The following is a 23,142-nucleotide window of genomic DNA, read 5'->3' as shown; positions in this document are numbered from 1 at the left end:
CCATAGCAAGGGCCCTGCTTGGACTGTATATTACTATTTTATTTATACATTCTTTAATTAATGTTATCTTAATGTACAACTAGTCTGTCAATTTTTACAATTTATATATCTATATCTATTTATCTATTCTATTTTATAATATAGCCGAGTTTTTCAGCACGATTTTCAGCCATCGGCTGTCCGGGCATCCTGGGAGTTGTAGTTTTGAAACCTCTGGAGGTCCGCAGGTTGAAGACCACTGCGGCCTTCGTCATCATCCAGACCCCCCCCTTTTGTTTTCTACTCACCTCCCCTTGGTGGGAAGGAAGGGTGAGCTGGTCCGGGCCATCTATGCTGCAGGGACCGTCTGATGGGGAGGGTTAGTCGTTCCAGGCTGTCCATTTTCACCGGGGGGCCCTCTTCTCCGCGCTCCGGTCCTGCCCCGGACTAGTGACGTAGCCTTGATGCCGCCGCACAGGGAGGGGGGGTATGATGACGGGTGGGGGGGGAATGATGACGGGGGTCTGGATGATGACGAAAGCCACAGTGGTCTTCAACCTGCAGACTTCCAGAGGTTTCAAAACTACAAATCCCAGCAGCCGATGGCTGTCCGGGCATGCTGGGAGTTGTGGTTTTGCAACGTCTGGAGGTCTGCAGGTTGAAGACCACTGATGAAGGGTTTGACAGGCGGTGATCATGAAGGGGGGGGGGATGATGACTGGAGTCTGGATAATGACATGGGGGGATGATGTATTTCCCACCCTAGGCTTATAGTCTATTCAATAACTTTTCCTGGGTTTTTGGGGGTGAAATTATAATATTGTTTAAAAAAAAAAGAAGTGTAAAAGACACACATTAACCCCTTCCATATTAAAAGTTCAAATCACCCCCTGTTCCTATATTAAAAAAAATGTAAACATAATAAAAATAAACATATTTGGTATCACTGCGTGCGTAAAAATCACTATATATTGTTTTTGAGACATAATCTGGATATATCGCGATATATCAGGATATATCGTATCGTCATACGTGTATTGCGATGCGTATCGTATCGCCAAATTCTTGCCGATTCACAACCCAGTAGTAAGGAGATACATGAGGAAGGGGGTGTTACTGTGTGTGATCCCAGTAGTAAGGAGATTACATGAGGAGGAGGTTTGTTACAGTGTGTCACCCCAGTAGTAATGAGATTACATGAGGAGGAGGTTTGTTACAGTATCACCCCAGTAGTAATGTAGACTACGCACACTGCTATACACATGGGGGGGTATGTGCAGACTGCAGAGCTTTGCACCCTATGGACTTCTATAGACCCTAGGCCTAGGGTGCAATGCTCTGCAGTCTGCACATACCCCCATCTGTATAGCAGTGTGTGTAGTGTACATTCCTATACAGGTGGGGGTATGTGCAGAGCATTGCATCGGTCAGTGACCCAGGGCCTCTGAGTCAGCACAGTCACTGCAATTCACATCTGTACATACACTAGAGTGCAATGCTCTGCACATACGCCCCATGTATAGCAGTGTGTGTACTACACAATATGTGCAGAGCATTGCACCCTAGTATCTGTACATTATTATGTTAGCGGATGCGATTGGACAAAAAATCATCGGGAGCGGGATTGAAAAAACAGTCACGCGCAGGGCTGTACGACATAGTAGGGGTGTAAGAAATAATTTATTCAGTCAAGTATCGTGATATTTCATTAGACGATACTGTATCGATTCAAAATATTTTCGAATGGATCTTTTCAGGGATGTGGAATTCCTATCTCCCGACGCCCCAGACATGCAGTTCTGGGCGCCGGGCAGGTGAAATTTCCAGCCCTTAGTCCTCCTTCGGGCAAGCAGGGTGGCGCTCAGAGGGGTGAATGGAGAAGGCTCTGGACTCCTGCCCACTCTGTACTATGCAGCCCCCGGCTGATTTCAGTAGCTGGGGGACACCGCTAATAGCCAGCATGCGGCGATCGCAGAGCCAGCCTGGCTCGCAGAGCACACAGATCAATGGAGTTCAATAGAACTCTATTGATCTGTATGAGGAATCTAGTGATTCCTCCTGAAAGTCTAATAAAGTGTAAAACAAAAACAAAAAATGTTTTAATAAAAGTTTAAAAAACACACATTAACCCCTTCCATGTTAAAAGTTCAAATCACCCCCTATTCCTATATAAAAACATGTAAACATAATAACAATAAACATATTTGGTATCACTGAGTGCGTAATTGTACGAACTATTAAAATATAACATTATGTATCCCGTACGGTAAATGAAGTATATGTTAAAAATAAAATAAAAACACAGTATTGCAATTTTTATAATATCCCAGAAAAAAAGATAAGAGATTAAAAAGTCAGATCAGTACCAAAATGGTACCAATACAAAAAACAGATTATGGCGCAAAAAATTAGCCTTCATACAGCCTCATGCAAAAAAAATAGCAATATATCGTCTTTGAGACAGAATCGGGATATATTGTCTCATCAGATGTGTGTCATGATACGTATCGTATTGCCAGATTCTTGCCAATTCACACCCCTACTACATAGTGTATAAGGAGAACAGCAGGCAAACTCCAGTAATCCTTCTTCCTCTCTGTGTAACATGTGCAGCATAAAACCAGAGTGGAAAGGGTTACAGAGCAGAGTGCAGTGATTGGCTGACAGCTCAGTGACACAGTGAGGGAGGAAGTTTAGTCATGTACAGTGAGGGCAGGAGAGGGACACGCCCCCTGCCTGAGAGAAGATGGAAAATGAGTGTGATCTGATATAAGCTGATTTTAAAAGAAATACAGAAGCTAGACATATAAAGTTATATGTATAGGATCAGGATGAGGCACTGAGCAACAGATAACTTATTTTTTTTTTTTTTTTGGGGATATGATGGGTACGCTTTAATGCTTTAAGGTCCCTGCATAGTCAGTGTGCATATATTGTGAATAGTAGACCCCACCAGGGGCGGACTGACAACACTCAGGGGGGCCCCCAGACCAAATGAACAAGGGCCGCCAGTCGGCCCCGGGCCACACCTCTGCTCCACCCCTCTTCTACACAAATCCCTCCTCATGCACCACTTCTACATATAAAATGAAATATATATATAACATAGGTAAGAATTTTTCATCACCAATAATACCTGTATACAAGAAGGAAATATATACCACCACACAATAACTGGATAATACCAACATACTGTACTGAAATAAACCACTATACAGTGGTCCCTCAACATACGATGGTAATCCGTTCCAAATGAACCATCGTTTGTTGAAACCATCGTATGTTGAGGGATCCGTGCAATGTAAAGTATAGGAAGTTGTACTCACCTGTCCCCGCCGCTCCGAACAGTCACCGCTGCCCTGGGTGTCGCCCTCTATCGCTGTTGCCGCGTCCCCGTGGTGTCCCCGACGCTTCGGACGTCTCTGCTTCTCAGGGATCGTCGCTCTCACGTCGCCGCCATCACGTCACTACGCACGCTGCTCCTATTGGATGACGGGACGGTGCGCGTGGCGACGTGATGACGACGATGGAGAGCACCGGCGATGCAGGGGATCGTGAAGAGGACGCTTCGGGTGCCTCGAGGACAGGTAGGAGACCATCACCGGAGCACACGGGGCACCGTAAATGGCTATCTGGCGGCAGCTGAAGCAGTCAGCGCTGCTGGATAGCCGTTTATGCGATGGCCCCGACATACAAAAGCATCGTATGTTGATGCTGCCTTCAACATGTGATGGCCTCTGAGAGGCCATTGCATGTTGAACTTATCGTATGTCGGGGCCATCGTAGGTTGGGGGGTCACTGTACACACCAGTGTTCCCCCATACAGTTCCCATATAGCAGTATATACCAGCTGTACACCATATAAGTGATTATATACAGGGCCACTTAGATTCAACAACATTGAATCTAAAGGGTTAATGTCGGACTTCAGCCTGATTGGTGATGTCTGGCATTAGCCGAGGGTTCCAGCTAATGATTTATACAACACAGTGGGAGCAGACACTGTGCGTACATGTACGCCTTGTGTCTAGAGATGAGCGAACTTACAGTAATTCGATTCGTCACAGACTTCTCGGCTCTGCATTTGCTGACTTTAGCCTGCATTAATTAGTTCAGCTTTCAGGTGCTCCGGTGGGCTGGAAAAGGTGGATACAGTCCTAGGAGACTCTCTCCTAGGACTGTATCCACCTTTTCCAGCCCACAAGAGAACCTGAAAGCTGAACTTATTTATGCAGGAAAAGTCAGCAAACGCCGAGCCAAGAAGTTCGTGACAAATCGAATTGCTGGAAGTTCGCTCATCTCTACTTGTGTCCTTAGGGCTCATTTACAAGGACAGATCCGCAGCGTATTTTATGGTGCGAATCTGCCGACAATGGACCCTACAGTACTGCCTCCATCTGTGCCTGCTCATAGCGGCAATCCACTGCTACGAACAGACACACTTCAATGTGTATACTCTCACACATTGCGGCTGCTCTCGGCCTAGCTCAGGGAGCAGAGGGAGCGGCTGCGATGTGTGCGAGTACACTGCACATGCGTGCGGCGAACATGCACATTGAAGCGTGTCTGCTCATAGCGGCGGATTGCCACTATGAGCAGACACAGATGGAGGCAGCACTGTAGGGTCCATTGTGGGCAAATCTGCAGCCTAAAATACAATGTGGATCGGTCCATGTGAATGAGCACTTAGGGTACGTTCTCAAGTACAGGATCTGCTGTATATTTTCTGCAGATGATTTTACTACCCATTGAAGCTAATGGGTTGCAAAATCAGCTGCACAAAATATGCAGCAGATCCTGTACATGTGAATGTACCCTTAAGGGGTTAATGATAAATAAACAAGCAGTGTGTCCACGTGTTGTCGCCCCAGTGGGGTCACTTTCCCTTCTCCTTTGCCAACAGGTTACATTACCAGAATAATTTTTTTGAAAAATCCAGGCAAAAATGGCGCCGTTTTACCGCGATTTCGAAAAATCACGGAAACACTGCGCCATTTTTGCCATGATTTTTCCCAAAATTGTTCTTGTAATGTGACCTTTTCGTGACCTATGAACACTGGAGGAGGGAAAGTGACCCCAAATGGGCTGCTACTATACACGTCAACCAGCCCCAGGATATACTGCTGATCAGAAGGGAGAGAGGCAGCACACAGGGACATCCCTCACCTCACATGAAGCTGCTCTGTTCCTGGGAGGCCTGTCAGCTCTCAGCCCCGCCCTCTTCCTGTGCTAGGGGCGGAGACATCAATCAGGTTCCCTTCATCCCTGCTCTGCTGCCTGTCTCTACTAATGATACTAGAGCAGGAACAGCACAGGGATATTTATATAGAGAAATACATCAGCTGAAAGTAGTGCTTGTTGGACTGGGGATCCGAGACAAGTGTCCTGAATCCTCAGCAGCTGCAGCGGGCCCTTTACCCGGCCGGGCCTTCAGACCACAGCCGAATTAACCAGCCGGTCAGTCCGCCCCTGGACCCCACCTTCATATCTCAGTGAGGTTCAGGACGGCACTGCCTGCTGTAATCCATGGAATACTCACCTAGAGTCGTCCTCATGTATTGTCATTTTCTGTCATGTTGAGGTCTCGTTCCTCTTTGTGTCATAAACCTTCTTTATATGTGCAGGAAATATGGAGGTTTGGTCTGTGAAATCCTTATAATAGGTTGTATGTGATATAATATGGAGAATTACATCTATGTGAGATAAAGATGGAGAGTCCTGTGTATGGTGTCATGTCTGGAGGTGGAGGGACACAAGACATCATGGTTCCCAGTATACATGTTGTTGTGCTCTCCCCCTCCCCCACCTTTTCCCCTCAGGTTATTTCTGTACTTAGTTATTCTGCCCAGCAACAGCTTTTCTGATAAGAGATGGATTCCTGGTTCTGATTGGACGTCCAGATTCTGCCCGGCAACTGTGATCTTCTGCCCAGCGATGCTTCTGCCCCCAACAGCATTCTGATTGGCTACAGGCCCAACGGCGGGAACAGGTTTTCCCCCCCTAAATACAGGACTCTGGTGTCTCCAGCTCAGTCAGCCTGTGGTGAAGATTAGGAGAAGGGAACTTCATTTGTGGACATGTTTATTTTTATAGTTCTGGTATTTAATTTGGTTTGAGTATTTGGTATTTTGGTCAAAATTATTAAGTTATGTTATCTTGGCAAATTAAAATTTTTGATAAAATTATAATTTATTTAACCTTTAGTAAAACATTGTGGACAATTTTATCCACCAGCTCAGTTGTTGTGTGTTTATTTTAGAGTTAAGTTGTGTGGGACCTATGGGTTCATGTTCCTCATTAGGAGAGAAAATGCTGATTGTTTCCTCTGATTATCATATGAAAAGGTCTCAGAGTATCCCCGGTATCTCTTACAGATGTAAATAGGGGTGTGACCAATATGTCTCCACCCTGCAATACAATGTGTAAATGAAGGCTGATCCCAGGAGGCCATAGAATGCTAAAACTGGTTGGACAGGTTCTGGCCCCATCATTCTTACTTTACATATTGTAGGTGGGGGAGGGGAGGCCAATCTGATGGTGAAAAGGGTATAAAAGACCCCAGCATGGCTCATATGGGGGAACTTACCAGGAGAATATACTTGGGACACTGGAGACACTGACTGGAGATAGAGACCTGAGTGTGTGGAGGGTCCATGTATGGTGACTAGAACATCTCTGAGGTGACTGGAAGTAGAAGGAATTATAAGATATTGTAATTGTTTCATATTTGTTGTTTATGCCATGTGTATATTGTATGTGGGCTGGTAGGGTTGTGTCCAGGGCGGCTTTTTAGTCCCAGTCTGGCCCTGTCTGCGGCCATCACTGAACCCCACAATAATTGTAGGAAAGAGACTGGGATGATTGTAGATCCTATGTGATCACCACTTGAGGAGATCCTTGTGCAGATTGGTTCATACCTTCTAGGGGGGATGTAACACTCACCTGGATAGACGATAAACTAAGGTTTCTTTATGTTTTTTTCCTCAGGTCTATAATATGGAATCTTTGCAGGAAAGTTCTGGAGGAACAATGAGTGGACTAGAAAACCCCATATCAGAGAATGGTAAGAGCCTTTCATACATCTTATGTTTTATTCTGTCATTATAAATTGCAGACTGAGGTTCCTTAAGATATTTCTTCCTGCTTTTTAGTGGTGGAGATGTATATTGTATTGATAGCGCGCATCATAGACAGGGAGTGGGCGCAGGGCAGAACACAGGTCAGGGAGATAAAGTGACGCGTTTCAGGTGTTCATACTAAAAACTATCTTCCACAGCCATGTGTATATAAAGATCACATGATCTCCTACCAATAGGACTGGAAAGCATATTTACCCTTCACATACATGATCATAAGAGAGTAAAGTATTGTAGCATTATAATTGTAACAAGAGAGAAGTAGGATCAGCTCACCCAGTGTAGACCCGCTGCAGCACGGACAGGTGCGGATTCACTGATATGCAATCAGGAAAGGAGGAGGTCCAGTGCAGCAGTTTCAAACAGATATGTGGTTTATTTTATCATGCAAGCAGCATACAGGACAGGCATGGAGATGACGCGTTTCAGCCTGTGACACGCGGCCTTACTTATCCTCATAACATGTACATTATAATTGTATAAGTAAACATTTTGGTCTTTTTATTGTTGTCTTGGTATGACTAAGGGCCATATGAACACCTGAAATGCGTCATTTTATCTCCCTGACATGTGTTCTGTTAATTTAATGTAATGGAATAAAGAATCTTGGATTTCATTCTTTATCTCTGCTGGATCTTCTTGTTCTTATATAGAATCTTTTCCAAATGATGTGTAAGTATCTAAAATGTTTCTGTTATTCAAGAGGGGATCAAACATATATTAACCCCTTAAGGACTCAGCCCATTTTGGCCTTAAGGACTCAGACAATTTAATTTTTACGTTTTCATTTTTTCCTCCTCGCCTTCTAAAAATCATAACTCTTTTATATTTTCATCCACAGACTAGTATGAGGGCTTGTTTTTTGCGCGACCAGTTGTCCTTTGTAATGACATCACTCATTATATCATAAAATGTATGGCGCAACCAAAAAACACTATTTTTGTGGGGAAATTAAAACGAAAAACGCAATTTTGCTAATTTTGGAAGGTTTCGTTTTTACGCCGTACAATTTATGGTAAAAATGACGTGTGTTCTTTATTCTGAGGATCAATACGATTAAAATAATACCCATTATTACATACTTTTATATTATTGTTGCGCTTAAAAAAAAATCACAAGCTTTTTAACCAAATTAGTACGTTTATAATCCCTTTATTTTGATGACCTCTAACTTTTTTATTTTTCCATATAAGCGGCGGTATGGGGGCTCATTTTTTGCGCCATGATCTGTCCTTTTTTTTGATACCACATTTGCATATAAAAAACTTTTAATACATTTTTTATATATTTTTTTTTAATAAAATGTATTAAAAAAGTAGGAATTTTGGCCTTTTTTTTTTTCGTTCACCGTACGGGATCATTAACATTTTATTTTAATAGTTCGGACATTTACGCACGCGGCGATACCAAATATGTCTATAAAAAATGTTTTTTACGGTTTTTGGGGGTAAAATAGAAAAAAACGGACGTTTTACTTTTTTATTGGGGGAGGGTATTTTTCACTTTTTTTTTACTTTTACATTTTTTTACATTTTTTTTTACACTTGAATAGTCCCCATAGGGGACTATTCATAGCAATACCATGATTGCTAATACTGATCTGTTCTATGTATAGGACATAGAACAGATCAGTATTATCGGTCATCTCCTGCTCTGGTCTGCTCGATCACAGACCAGAGCTGGAGACGCCGGGAGCCGGACGGAGGAAGGAGAGGGGACCTCCGTGCGGCGTTCTGAATGATCGGATCCCCGCAGCAGCGCTGCGGGCGATCCGATCGTTCATTTTAAATCGCGCACTGCCGCAGATGCCGGGATCTGTATTGATCCCGGCACCTGAGGGGTTAATGGCGGACGCCCGCAAGATCGCGGGCGTCGGCCATTGCCGGCGGGTCCCTGGCTGCGATCAGCAGCCGGGATCAGCCGTGCATGACACGGGCATCGCTCCGATGCCCGCGGTTATGCACAGGACGTAAATGTACGTCCTGGTGCGTTAAGTACCACCTCACCAGGACGTACATTTACGTCCTGCGTCCTTAAGGGGTTAAGGTCGCATGGAGCAGACTTAAAGGGGTACTCCGGTGGAAACCTTATTTACTTTTTTTTTTTTTTTTATCAACTGATGCCAGAAATAAACAGATTTGTAAATTACTTCCATTAAAAAATCTTAATTCTTCAAGTACTTATAAGCAGCTGTATACTACAGAGGAAATTCTCTTCTTATTGGATTTCTTTTCTGTGATGACCACAGTGCTCTCTGCTGACACCTCTGTCCATGTCAGAAACTGTCCAGAGCAGGAGGAAATCCCCATAGCAAACAAATGCTGCTCTGGGCATTTCCTAAAATGGACAGAGGTGTCAGCAGAGAGCACTGTGGTCCTGACAGAAAAGAAATCCAAAAAGAAAATAATTTACTCTGTAGTATACAGCCGCTAATCAGTACTGAAAGGATTAAGAATTTTTAATAGAAGTAATTTACAAATCTGTTTAAATTTCTGGCACCAGTTGATTTAAAAAAAGAAAAAGTTTTCCACCTGGGTACCCCTTTAAGAGTGCATGAAGCGGGCTTAGGAGCTGAGTCTGCTCTATACATGGTGGGTGCTGGATGTGTAAGGACTTGTTCACTTCATGATTTGCCCTTATGTAACTTGTATACATTGGTATTTTATCAAATTCAGATGCCAATATAATATATGTATGTATGTATAGATATATAGATAGATAGATAGATACACGTGATCACATGGCCCTATGCACTTTAATGGCCCAAATATAGTCATCTAGTGACCAAGTATTGGCCATTTTCTTCATGTATATAAGTTTTTACAAGGATTTAAAATTGTATCAGACTACACTTCTGGTAAATACATGTATATGTGTGGGAAATGGGCTGAATGTAGTCACCTGTCCTGAGATATAGAGATTTTATTATCTGACCACAAATCTGATACAAATGCTGACCGCACGCCAGGTAAAACAATGAGAGTGAGTAAAGGATTAAATCATAACTCACGATTTCTTTGGAAAATTCTTCCGGATTTATTTTTCCTTTTTCATTTTATTCATATTGCACTTCAGATCTTCTTGAAAAGACTTAATAGCAGCATATTTAGCAGCAGAATTAGACTGCATAAGCAGTAGTTCCACCAGTCATGGCACAATGTTTCAGGGGCGAACCCATTTATTCATGCGCATTGACTGCTGGGAGCATGAACAGGTAAGTAAGACATCCACACCTGTAAATATAAGTACAACAGCAAACAAAGTTTTGTATCAATATATCAAGATAGTACTTATTACAATCAACCTATTGTGTACTCCTACACAAATATCGCAGCAGAAAAAGAGAATGGAGACACTTATAATATAAAAATTACATAATTTTATTGGGTATGCATTAAAAAGTTAATTTAAAATCACATATAGGGAGAAGCATCCACAAAGTGGAGAGACAACGGCATTGCTCACAGACAGATCCACATTAATAAGTTACATAAGGAAAAGTAACATGGTGCATAGTCACACATGTATGCATTAAAGGAGTAGTCCAGTGGTGAACAACTTATCCCCTATCCTAAGGATAGGGGATAAGTTTGAGATCGCGGGTGGTCCGACCGCTGGGGCCCCCTGCGATCTCCTGTACGGAGCCCTGACAGCCCGCGGGAAGGGGGCGTGTCGACCTCCGCACGAAGTGGCGGCCGACACGCCCCCTCAATACAACTCTATGGCAGAGCCGAAGCGCTGCCTTCGGCAATCTCCGGGTCTGCCATAGAGATGTATTGAGGGGGCGTGTCGGCCACCGCTTCGTGCGGAGGTCGACACCCGCTATCTTGCCGGAGAGCCTGGCCCCCGTACAGAGAGATCGCAGGGGGCCCCAGCGGTCGGACCCCCGCGATCTCAAACTTATCCCCTATCCTTAGGATAGGGGATAGGTTTTTCACCACTGGACTACCCCTTTAACAGCACATATATAGGAAAAACAATGCTCTAACTATTATACAGTGTCAAGTTAGCCATCTTGTATACCCTAGAGTTATACCTTGCATGAGTTATATTGTATATTAAACATTTTAACAACAATGCACACAGTGAAGACAAGAGGCATACCAAACTGTAACATCCAATTCCTATCAGGGTCTGCTGGAGCAACGCCACCCCAACGCACGTTTGGCGTTAACTCATCAAGCAATCCTATTTAAGGTGATGTCCAACAATCAGAATTTGCCATAAAATTACCTTTAGGGGAACCACCTGTCTGTCTGCCATAATCGGAGCATGAAGTGCAGTCTCGGCCGGGCGCCGCCACTTCCGCAATCTGCGTCACACGCCGAATCACATGACGCGGTCACGTGACCGCATCACATGATCGGCCCTACAGCCACAGATCCGGAAGGACGCCGTCCGCCGGACCGCGCTCGTGCGCACAGCAGACATAGAGGTACTGGGTCTATTGATCAGCATTAACCCCGACGGCCCCGAACCCACTATTGGGCGGAGTCGTCGTGTCCAGGCAAACCAAGAGACCCAGTACTTAATGGACTTAAACTTCATATATACTAACAATGGTGTTGGGGGGGGGGAAGGGAAGGGGGGAAGGAAAGAGAAGGAAAAGGGAATGAGGGAGAAGGAGGGGAAGGAGGAAGAGGAAAAGGAAGAAAACCACAATTGAAAGGATCTCTCAAGCTAAGCAGGGTAATTAATGACAGCAAAATTATATCCATACATTATATCGAAATTAGGTACAATAGATTTTATACATATCTACCCCCAAGTATCAATCCCCATAACATTCATAAATCTTGTTAATAGTCCGCATATAGGATCCCAGGATTCCAAAAAAAGGCTACTAGTCACGCGATGATACAACACCACTGACATAAAAAAAAAGGGGGAAAAATGGGAAAAAAGCTTATTAGTACATAAAACCAATTAAAACAAATATTAAAAAGCAAAAGCTGCTGAGAAAACCGTCAGGTGGTCAGAGAAATGGGGAGAATGGTAATACCTCATTCAACCCTTGTGGTTGTAAAGAGTTCAAACGCCAGATCCACTTGTTTCACATTGTGCTAGTATTTTTAGAATGTCACCACCTCTCATGCCTAAATCAATCATATTAATGCCCTTTATTTTCAATGCCTTGGGGTCCCCACCATGTTCAGCCAAAAAATGTCTAGGAATAGACTTCAACTCCTCAGGATGTTCATGTTCAGATGCCAATCTAATGTCTCTCACATGTTCTCTAATACGAACCTTTAAAGCTCTTGTGGTGAGTCCGACATATATTTTTGAACATGGACATGAAGCATAGTAGACTAGAGCTTTAGAATTGTATGTAATGTGATGTTGAATACTGAAGGTCTTAAGCCCTTATGAATCTACGAAGCTGTCACTTTTTTCTACATTCGGACACGCGACACATTTTCCACAAGGGAAACACCCATTTTTAGGACCCTTTCCGCCAAAAAGGTTTACAGTACTAGTGATATACTCCCTTTTCACTAAGATGTCTTTTAGATTTCTTGCTCTTCTTGCGGTCATCTGAATTCGTGGAGGTATATAGTGCTGGAGGATAGTGTCCTATCCTTAGTATAGGGAGATGTTTTTCAATAATCCTTCTCATGGTGTCCCACTGATCATTGTAATCTGAGATGTATCTTACTGTGTCGTCCGGAATCGGCTCCTTCTTTCTATGCAGTAATTGATGTCTCAGTGTTGCTTTAGCTCGTTTGTATGCACGTTTTAAGCATCGCTGGCTGTAGCCTCTCTCTTTAAATCTTTTCTGTAACAATTTTGCTTGTTCTTCAAATCTTTCATCTGAGGAGCATATCCTTCTAATGCGTAGATATTGACCCACCGGAATGGCTTTTAAAACATGTTTTGGGTGAGCGGATGTTGCATGAAGATAGGTGTTAGTCGCAGTCGGTTTTCTGTAATCATCAGTCTGAAGGAATCCATTGGTGTCTTTAATCAGAGTCACATCTAGAAAAGGAATCGAAGTGTAATCATATGAATAAGTGGCTTTAATATTTTTGGTGTTGTGGTTAAGTTGACACATGAATGATTCCAGTTCGTCTATTGTACCCTGCCAGATAATGAGGACGTCATCAATGTACCGTGCCCAAAAAAGGACACGTTCCATTGAGAGGTCCCCATGATCTGACAGGAATAGATCCCTCTCCCACAGCCCCAGGAACAAATTTGCATACGAGGGCGCACAAGGCTGCAGGTAGAGGGATCCATTAAATGTAAAGAAGTTGTGAGTAAGGACGAAGTCTAGTAATTGACATATTAAAGAGGACATTTCAGGTTTAATATTACTGCATCTTAGAAATAATTCTGTAGCTTCCAATCCATCCACATGGCGAATACACGTGTATAAAGATTCAATATCAATGGCTACCAAAAGGGTATCTTTTCCAAGCTGCATGTAATTAGACTAGCTGGACATCGTTGTAACTTGCACATTAATTCTAAAAATTATTTTAAACAGCAGGCAGTGCATAGTGTGGAACTTACAAAAAGAAATTAAAGCTACATTGTTCATTCATACCTTTCGGCATTAATGTTTTGAGTTCTGTAATCCAAAATGCTTCATGTTGAAGCAAGCGCTTTCGATTAAGATTTCCATTCGTGTGAACAGTAACCTGTTCCACGACTTGCCACCGTAACTCTGAAATTTGATGACCATATTGTTGAAAGTGCCGTACAACCGTGGTTTCTCCATATTTATTAAATGTTACGTCTGTTTCATGTTGTTCATATTTTTCATTTTTTAAGGCTTTTCTGATTGCAGCTTTATGTTCAATTAAACGTGTTTTAATATTTCTTGAAGTTTGTCCAATGTAGCATTTGCCGCACAGGCATTTTATAAAATAAATTACATTACTCGAGCTGCAAGTAAAAAAGCCTCTAATATTTATTTTATGTCCGTTTGTAGGATGATGAATTATATCACCCTTGATGATGTTACTACTTTTAATTAATTAAAAGTGATATTACTGTAAAAAAAGAAAGATAGACAAACATTTTTTGCATCTCGTAGACAGGGGACGTTTCCGTGTCTAACATGTACAAATTGTAGTAACATCATCAGGGGTGATATAATTCATCGTCCTACAAAAGGGCATAAAATAAATATTAGAGGCTTTTTTACTTGCAGCTCGAGTAATGTAATTTATTTGTTAAAATGCTCGTGCGGCAAATGCTACATTGGACAAACTTCAAGAAGTATTAAAACACGTTTAATTGAACATAAAGCTGCAATCAGAAAACCCTTAAAAAATGAAAAAAATGAACAACATGAAACAGACGTAACATTTAATAAATATGGAGAAACCACGGTTGCACGGCACTTTCAACAATATGGTCAGCAAATTTCAGAATTACGGTTGCAAATCGTGGAACAGGTTACTGTTCACACGAATGAAAATCTTAATCAAAAGCGCTTGCTTCAACGTGAAGCGTTTTGGATTACAGAACTCAAAACATTAATACCGAAAGGTTTGAATGAACAATGTAGCTTTAATGTCTTTTCGTAAGTTCCACACTATGCACTGCCTGCTGTTTAAAATAATTTTTAGAATTAATGTGCAAGTTACAACGATGTCCAGCTAGTCTAATTGCATGCTGGTGTGGATGTCTTACTTACCTGTTCATGCTCCCAGCAGTCAATGCGCATGAATAAGGGGGTCCGTCCCTGAAACGTTGTGCCATGACTGGTGGAACTACTGCTTATGCTGTCTAATTCTGCTGCTAAATATGCTGCTATTTAGTCTTTTCAAGACGATCTGAAGTGCAATATGAATAAAATGAAAAGGGAAAAATAAATCCGGAAAATTTTTCCAATTTTTCTCATTGTTTTACTTGGCGTGCGGTCAGCATTTGTATGCCCTACACACGTGTCGATTTAAGTTGCTGCTGAGTTTACATGGAGCTCTATGGTGTAGTGGCTATTGAGTGAATAAGTCACCTATATTTGGAACTCAATTGTGCCGTATCATTTGAACTGACCACAAATCTGCACATTTCCTTCAAATACCAACTTGGCAATTTTGGTAGATTTTGTTTACTTTATATGACTACATGTTGTTTTGTTATTTGTACATGGCTTTACTTGAAACTTTCTGGGGAATATTAATCATTGCCTTCCTGACATTTTATTGGCTGAAATTTGGTGCAAAATTTTTGCACAGTTAGTTTTTGCACAAACACTTGGAGCAATTTTTAAATAGTAAACTTTGGCAAAAGTGACCATGAACTGCAGTGCTTCATTCATGACTATGCAGTGGATGAGGTATATTACCTGTGTCTTTTTTAAAACTGTGCAAATTTATTGCACATACGTTTAAAAAAATTGCAAATTAATTCTACGTCTACCTTGCCTTAGAAAAATGACATCCTACAGCAAGTTCTGAGTTGATTTCAAATTAGTGCAAAATTTATCAAACCTCACTCCGTTTTGATAAATTTGGCGCACCTAAGCCAAAAACACAAAAAATAAATGATGTGAAGTGGCTGCACACTGACACATATTGATAAATCTCCCCCTCCGTGTGCACCTAGAAAAAAAGTGAGCCTGTTATCTAGATGTGTTGACTGTATTGTGCTTTGCTCATTTTATTTATTTGAACATTGATCTCACACAGGAAAGAAGCAATTTTCATGTCCGGAAGGTATGAAGTGTTTTACTACGAAAGTATATCTTGTGGATCATATAAAAACTCACACAGAGGAGAAACCATTTTCATGCCCAGAATGTGCGAAGTGTTTTAGGAATAAATCACATCTCGTGGAACATATGAAAACCCACACAGGAGAGAAGCTATTTTCATGTCCGGAATGTGTGAAGTGTTTTACTAGGAAAGTATCTCTTGTGGAACATATGAGAACTCACACAGGAGAGAAGCCGTTTTCATGTCGGGAATGTGTAAAGTGTTTTAGTAATAAATCATATCTTGTAAAACATCTGAAAACTCACACAGGAGAGAAGCCATTTTCATGTCCAGAATGTGGGAAGTGTTTTAGTCAAAAACCAAGTCTTGAAAAACATATGAGAACTCACACAGGAGAGAAGCCATTTTCATGTCCAGAATGTGTAAAGTGTTTTAGGAATAAATCACATCTCGTGGAACATATGAAAACTCACACAGGAGAGAAGCCATTTTCATGTCCGGAATGTGGAAAGTGTTTTACTAGGAAAGTATCTCTTGTGGATCATGTGAGAACTCACACAGAGGAGAAACCATTTTCATGCCCAGAATGTGCAAAGTGTTTTAGTAATAAATCACATCTCGTAACACATCTGAAAACTCACACAGGAGAGAAGCCATTTTCATGTCCGGAATGTGTGAAGTGTTTTAGTCAAAAACCAAGTCTTGTGGATCATATGAAAACTCACACAGGAGAGAAGCCATTTTCCTGTCCAGAATGTGGAAAGTGTTTTAGGAATAAATCCCATCTCGTGGAACATATGAGAAGTCACACAGGAGAGAAGCCATTTTCATGTCCGGAATGTGGAAAGTGTTTTACTAGGAAAGTATCTCTTGTGGATCATATGAGAATTCACACAGAGGAGAAACCATTTTCATGCCCAGAATGTTTGAAGTGTTTTAGTAATAAATCAAGTCTTGTAAAACATCTGAGAAGTCACACAGGAGAGAAGCCATTTTCATGTCCGGAATGTGGAAAGTGTTTTACTAGGAAAGTATCTCTTGTGGATCATATGAGAACTCACACAGGAGAGAAACCATTTTCATGTCCGGAATGTGTGAAGAGTTTTAGGAAAAAATCAAATCTTGGAAAACATCTGAAAACTCACACAGAAGACAGACCATTTTCATGTCCGGAATGTGTGAAATGTTTTAGAATTAAAGCAACTCTTGTGGAACATATGAAAACTCACACAGGAGAGAAGCCATTTTCATGTCCAGAATGTGCAAAGTGTTTTAGTCAAAAATCAAGTCTTGTGCATCATATGAGAACTCACACAGGAGAGAAGCCATTTTCATGTCCGGAATGTGTGAAGTGTTTTACTAGGAAAGTATCTCTTGTGGATCATATGAGAACTCACACAGAAGAGAAACCATTTACATGTCCGGAATGTGTGAAGTGTTTTAGTAATAAATCAAGTCTTGTAAAACATATGAGAACTCACACAGGGGAGAAGCCATTTTCATGTCCGGAATGTGTGAAGAGTTTTAGGAAAAAATCAAGTCTTGTGCATCATATGAGAACTCACACGGGAGAGAAGCCATTTTCATGTCCGTAATGTGTGAAGTGTTTTAGTCGTAACTCAAGGCTTGTAAAACATCTGAGAAATCACACAGGGGAGAAACCGTTATCATATACAGTATATGGCTAATGTTTTTACCAAAAGTCAAATTCATCTGTATACATGAGGACAAACCTAAAGAAGTCATATCCATGTTCAGAATGTGGAAAATGTATTAGTAAGACATATTGTTAACCCCTTAACGACCACGGACGTAATGGCCGACATCCGCGGTCGCGCGATTTTTCCGCTATTAACCCCTCAGATGCCGTGATCAATACAGTGCGGTACTTTGAATGGATGATCGGATCGGAGCGCTGCTGCGGTGATCTGATCATCCAGCATGGCAGACGAAGGTCCCCTCACCTGGCTCCGGACGTCTCCCGGGGTCTTCTGCTCTGGTCTGAGATTGAGCAGACCAGAGCAGAAGATCACAGATAATACTGATCAGTGCTATGTCCTATACATAGCACTGAACAGTATTAGCAATCAAAGGATTGCTATAGATATTCCCCTATGGGGACATCATAAAAAGTGTAAAAAATAAATAAATAAAAAAATTAAAAAAGTTGAAAAATGTAAAAAAAAAATCCCCTCCCCTCAAAAAAATGAAAATTGTCAGTTTTTCCCATTTTACCCCCAAAAAGCGTAAACATTTTTTTAAATAAACATATTTGGTATCGCCACATGCGTAAATGTCCGTACTATCAAAATATAATGTTAATTATCCCGTACGGTGAATGGCGTAAACGTTAAAAATGTTAAAAGTCCAAAAATGCTTTTTTTTTTGTCACATTTTATTAAAACATTTTTTTATAAAAAATGATCAAAAAGTTTTATATATGCAAACGTGGTATCGATAAAAAGTACAGATGGCGGCGCAAAAAAATGAGCCCTCATACCGCCATATATATGGAAAAATGAAAAAAGTTATAGGTGGTCAAAATAGGGCGATTTTTAAATTTACTGATTTTGTACAAAAAGTTTTAGATTTTTTTAAGCGGTACAAAAATATAAAAGTATCTAGCCATGGGTATCATTTTAATCGTATTGACCCACAAAATAAAGAACACATCTCATTTTTACCGTAAAGAGTATAGTGTGAAATCAAAACCCTCCAAAATATGCAAAATTTTGGTTTTCATTTAAATTTCCTCCCTAAAAATTTTTTGGGGTTCGCCGTACATTTTATGGTAAAATGAGAGGTTTCCTTACAAAGTACAATTGGCCACGCAAAAAACAAGCCCTTATATGGGTCTGTAGATGGAAATATAAAGGAGTTATGGATTTTAGAAGGTAAGGAGGAAAAAACCAAAACGCTAAAATAAAATTGGCCTGGCCCTTAAGGTGTAAATGGGCTTGGTCCTTAAGGGGTTAAACATCTGAGAACACACACAGGGGAGAAGCCATTTTTATGTTCAAAATGTGAAAAATATTTTAGTCCAAAATGAAATATTGTACAAAACAAAAGGAGAAGAAAACGGATATACTAAAATGCAGTGCACACCTATCAGTAACAACAATATTCTGTATAAAATATGAATCTTTATTAGCAAAAGATATATACAAAAATACATGGATACAAAAAGACACCGTACAATTAAAAATAATTAAAATTGCTCTAACCAGAGCAACCTACAAAAACATGAGGGGAGGATATAACCACGTCAAGAGGGCACATGTATATAAATGGTGGGCAGATAATACTGCTCAGTCCTTCTAGAGCCCCAACCTCATGTGTAAACCATATATATATATAGCAGAAAACACAATACCGAGTCTACAGAATCACATTACACAGTATAACAGCAAAGCCAAGTAATGTTGCCCTATACTTTATACACAGAATGGACTGGCTGTCCTATAACAATGAATGCAAAAGTAAAAGATGCAAACCAGTGCAGGATACCAGACAGGGGATTAGACCGATGCAGGTATAAACAGGTCACAACATGTGCCCCCCAAAAATGAAATCTTGTTCATCACCTCAGGATATACACTCTATGGGGGAAATCTGGTGTTGTGGAAGATGTGAGAGCTGACTGAGGAGAGAAGTCATTAGAATGTTCAGACTGTAGGAAATGTGTCCGGTGCACATTGTAGGACCTGATGTCTCAGGACGTCTTCTAAGTTATAGTGTCTCTGGAATGTTCTTCTCCTGTCTGATGGTCAGATAGGACATGGAGATGACCAATCTGTGCACGAGTCCTATTAATTCCATTGGATGTGTGTAGGAAACCCGCTGGACGTCACATGCTCGCCTCAGTAACTGTACTGCCCAGCAGGGACTTGTGTCCTTCCACCCCCAATCTGAAGATCAGGGGGGAGATCACCATTATAGGGACACTAGAAATGCCCGGCTACAATACTGAAAACCATTACTGCTATTTCCACATCCAACTGGGTTTGGACTAAATGGACTGTATCCCAAAGTTCTTCTACCTGAGAATAAAGTATGAAGACTTCTCTTTGTTTCTTCTATTCTTTTTGTATCTGGAGAATTCAGACATTATTCTTTATACAGAACAGAAGAGACATCCTGTGGGACATGACTTTTCTATACAAAAATCTAAAACATTTTTTTTTTAAGTTTAAAACAACAAAATCCATTGTTGCATAACACAGAAGAGTAATCTCCTCATGTATCTTCTGTCTCTTTCTCCTGTGATGTTCCAGCTATGTGCACACAGACCTCTGCCTGACTATCCTGACACATACTGCCCCCTAGTGGTCAGTAGTTAGCTCTGTTGTCAGCTCTGGGCTCCTTGGTGCATGGAGGACTATAACCCCCACCATGTCCATGCTGGTTGTAGTCCTGGAATACATACACATGGTAGGTAACCAGTAATTCTGGAGCACAGGGTTGAGACCACTGTCCAGCCTTCTAGCAAAGCTTCCTGACCACAGCCAAAGTTGCAAACGGTCCCAGAAAGGGGTGGGGCCAACAAGCAGTGGGTGGGGTTCCAGTTGCTCCAGGGGTGGGGCTTAAATTACTCGGGATTGTGTCACAACTTTACCTCAGCAGTTAATAGATATAATGGTGACATGTAGTACTCACAGGCAGAGACCTAAAGTATCCTCTCTCTATATAACGGACCGGGGCAGCACTGTCCTGTCACTATAGATCTTTACAATAATAATAATACTTTTTTACATGGCACCAATTTATTCCAAAGCACTGTACAGAGATTGTCATCACTCCCTTTGGTCCTTGTCCCCAATGGGGCTCACAATCTAATCTCCAAACTGACCCATCATTGTGTTTTTGTGTTGGAGAAAAGCCACAATGACATGAGGAGAACAGCCTGAGAATACAAGAAGCGATCACCATGATGTCTGCCATTAACCCTTTAGATGCCATTATCAATGTCAATCAGAGCATTTATAGGAAAAAAGAAGTTACTGGGGGGGGGGCTCTTGTGAGGGAGGGGGGGTGTCTGGGGTTCTCGTTATTCTGATCAGTGCTATGTTATTATTACATAATACTAAACATTACATCGCAATCTAACGATTGTTTATAATAGTTCCCTATAGGGACTTAAAAAGTGTAAATTACATATTAACCCCTTAAGGACACAGCCATTTTTTGCACATCTGACCACTGTCACTTTAAGCATTAAAGGAGTACTCCGTTGGTAATGTGGTTTTCCCTCTGCTGGCTCTCATGCACATTTACCTTACTCTGCAATATTCGTGGGGTCCTGGTCGTCCGTGCTTGTCTTGTGCTCCCTTTTTTTTCTGTGTGTTGTTTTGCTTTCCCTCTCCGTCTTCCTGTTTTGTCCAGCAGGAGAACTACAGTTCCCAGGAGGTCTTGCGCCTGTTATCGTTGCTCTTTTTCCCCTCCTTTTCCACGCCCTTCCTTGGCCATTAGTCTTTGCCCTTTGTGCTGCTTAGAATATGTTGTTCCGCCCCTTGTTCATCCTTCTGGCAGCATCATTGTGTTCGAACCTTTTCTGTGAAACTTGCTAGTGTCTAATGCGGCCCTGCACTGGCCAATAGCTGATGCTGTACTGCAACCGAACTTCCCTCATTCATTCCTACGCTATTGCGTGCAGTGCAAGGAAGCATCACTCAACATGTAAGGCTTCAGCCAATGCACAACAGGCGCTGCGAGGGCTGCACTCCTAAAAGGAGTGGCTAAACAACTAAAATGAATATTCAAGAGGAGGGTTTGACCAGAATTGGAGCACGGGGAAAGGCAAGGACAGCATCATGCACACCCACACACACGTCACAAACACAACATGGCCGTGAAAGGAGCAAGAAATGTGCTCACCAGCAAAGGAGAACCCGAAAAACTACACAATATCCTGCCAGAACTAAAGGTAAGTTTTGCCCCAAACAGCTAGCGCTAATCTCTGCAACAGCAGGATGTTCAGATAACACATAGGACTGGGTCACATTGTCCCGAAACTTGCACAGCAGCGGAGTACCCCTTTAATAACTCGGGGATGCTTTTATTTATGAATTTTATTCAGAGATTGTTTTTTAGTGACATACTCTACTTTAAGATAGTGGTAAATTTTTGTCGATATTTTCATAATTTTTTGGTTAAAAAAAATTTATGAAAAATTAGAAAACTCTCTGCTTGTAAGGAAAATGGACATGTCAAATAAATCATATATTGATTCACATATACAATATGTCTACTTTATATTGCAATCGTAAACTTGACATGTTTTTACTTTTTGGAGACTTTAAAGGGCTACAAATTTAGCAGCAATTTTCCAATTTTTCATGAAAAATTTTAAATCTGAATTTTTCAGGGGCCAGTTCAGTTTGAAGTGGATTTGAATGGCCTTTCTGTAAAAAAAAAAAATCCCCCATAATGGACTCCATTATAGAAACTTCACCCCTCAAAGTATTTAAAATGACATTCAGAAAGTTTGTTAACCCTGAGGAACGAAAGTTTGTGGCCCGCACCAGGTATATGTAATTTGTATTGCCTGACGCTCAGGGCCGTTTGAAGGAATTTGGGGGCCCCAAGCAAAATAGACATGGAGGCCCCCCGCACTTTACGCACCCAAAGCCTACAGGAACCACAGCATAGCTATACAGATTAAGTTCACACACACTTTATATAAATAATAAAGGAGGTTTACAGTGCAATTTTCATGCACATTAAATGCAACAGCAGTATTTGCACTGTGCTGTTGCATTTAATGTGCATGAAATTTGAACATTTTGAACAAATGAACATTTGCAAAAAAACACCACTGTACCATACAAATTGTATGGTACAGTGGTGTTTTTTGCAAATGTTTAATGTATATTGGATACAATCCAATATACAGTGGTCCCTCAAGTTACAATATTAATTGGTTCCAGGACGATCATTGTATGTTGAAACCATTGTATGTTGGGACCATAACTCTATGGAAACCTGATAATTGGTTTTGAAGCCCCAAAATGTCATCCGAAATAGGAAAAGGTGAGGATTAAAGAAAAATAAGTAGATAACTAATATAGATAAAGCAAATCCTTACATATAAAAGTAAGAAAGATCTGCTGGGAGCTGTAAATCACTGTCTATGTCAGTTATTTCCCATCCAGAGTGCCTCTAGCTGTTGCAAAACTACAACTCCCAGCATGACTGGACAGCCAAAGGCTGTCCAGGCATGCTGGGAGTTGTAGTTTTGCAACAGCTGGAGGGACCCTGGTTTGGACAGACTGGTCTATATAGAGGACAGGAGCTTCTTCAGGGTCCTGTACAGTACACACGAAATGTAGCCGCCCTCAACTGGTGTCCAAAAGGAGCAG

General features: G+C 41.4%; 2 protein-coding genes across 3 annotated transcripts in view; one reads left to right on the top strand and one right to left on the bottom strand.

The window, feature by feature from the left end:
* Positions 1-5,758, bottom strand: part of LOC130357252 (gastrula zinc finger protein XlCGF57.1-like) — an 81,140-nt gene extending 75,382 nt beyond the window's left edge. For both annotated transcript variants that reach the window (XM_056559865.1, XM_056559868.1), the window contains exon 1: positions 5,519-5,758. The gene's annotated coding sequence lies outside the window, so the exon portion shown is untranslated. The remainder of the gene's footprint in view (positions 1-5,518) is intronic.
* The window catches only part of LOC130357247 (gastrula zinc finger protein XlCGF57.1-like), a 39,586-nt gene extending 18,815 nt beyond the window's left edge, over positions 1-20,771 (top strand). Inside the window, exons 2-3 of the mRNA XM_056559851.1 lie at positions 6,967-7,042; positions 15,758-20,771. Of these exons, the coding sequence (XP_056415826.1) occupies positions 6,976-7,042; positions 15,758-17,379 (1,689 nt within the window). The 5' untranslated portion in view covers positions 6,967-6,975 and the 3' untranslated portion in view covers positions 17,380-20,771. The remainder of the gene's footprint in view (positions 1-6,966; positions 7,043-15,757) is intronic.
* The last annotated feature ends 2,371 nt before the right edge of the window (positions 20,772-23,142 follow it).

This window comes from Hyla sarda, chromosome 2, assembly GCF_029499605.1.
Source record: "Hyla sarda isolate aHylSar1 chromosome 2, aHylSar1.hap1, whole genome shotgun sequence".
Lineage (NCBI taxonomy): Eukaryota > Metazoa > Chordata > Amphibia > Anura > Hylidae > Hyla > Hyla sarda.
This window is presented reverse-complemented; position numbering and strand designations above follow the sequence as displayed.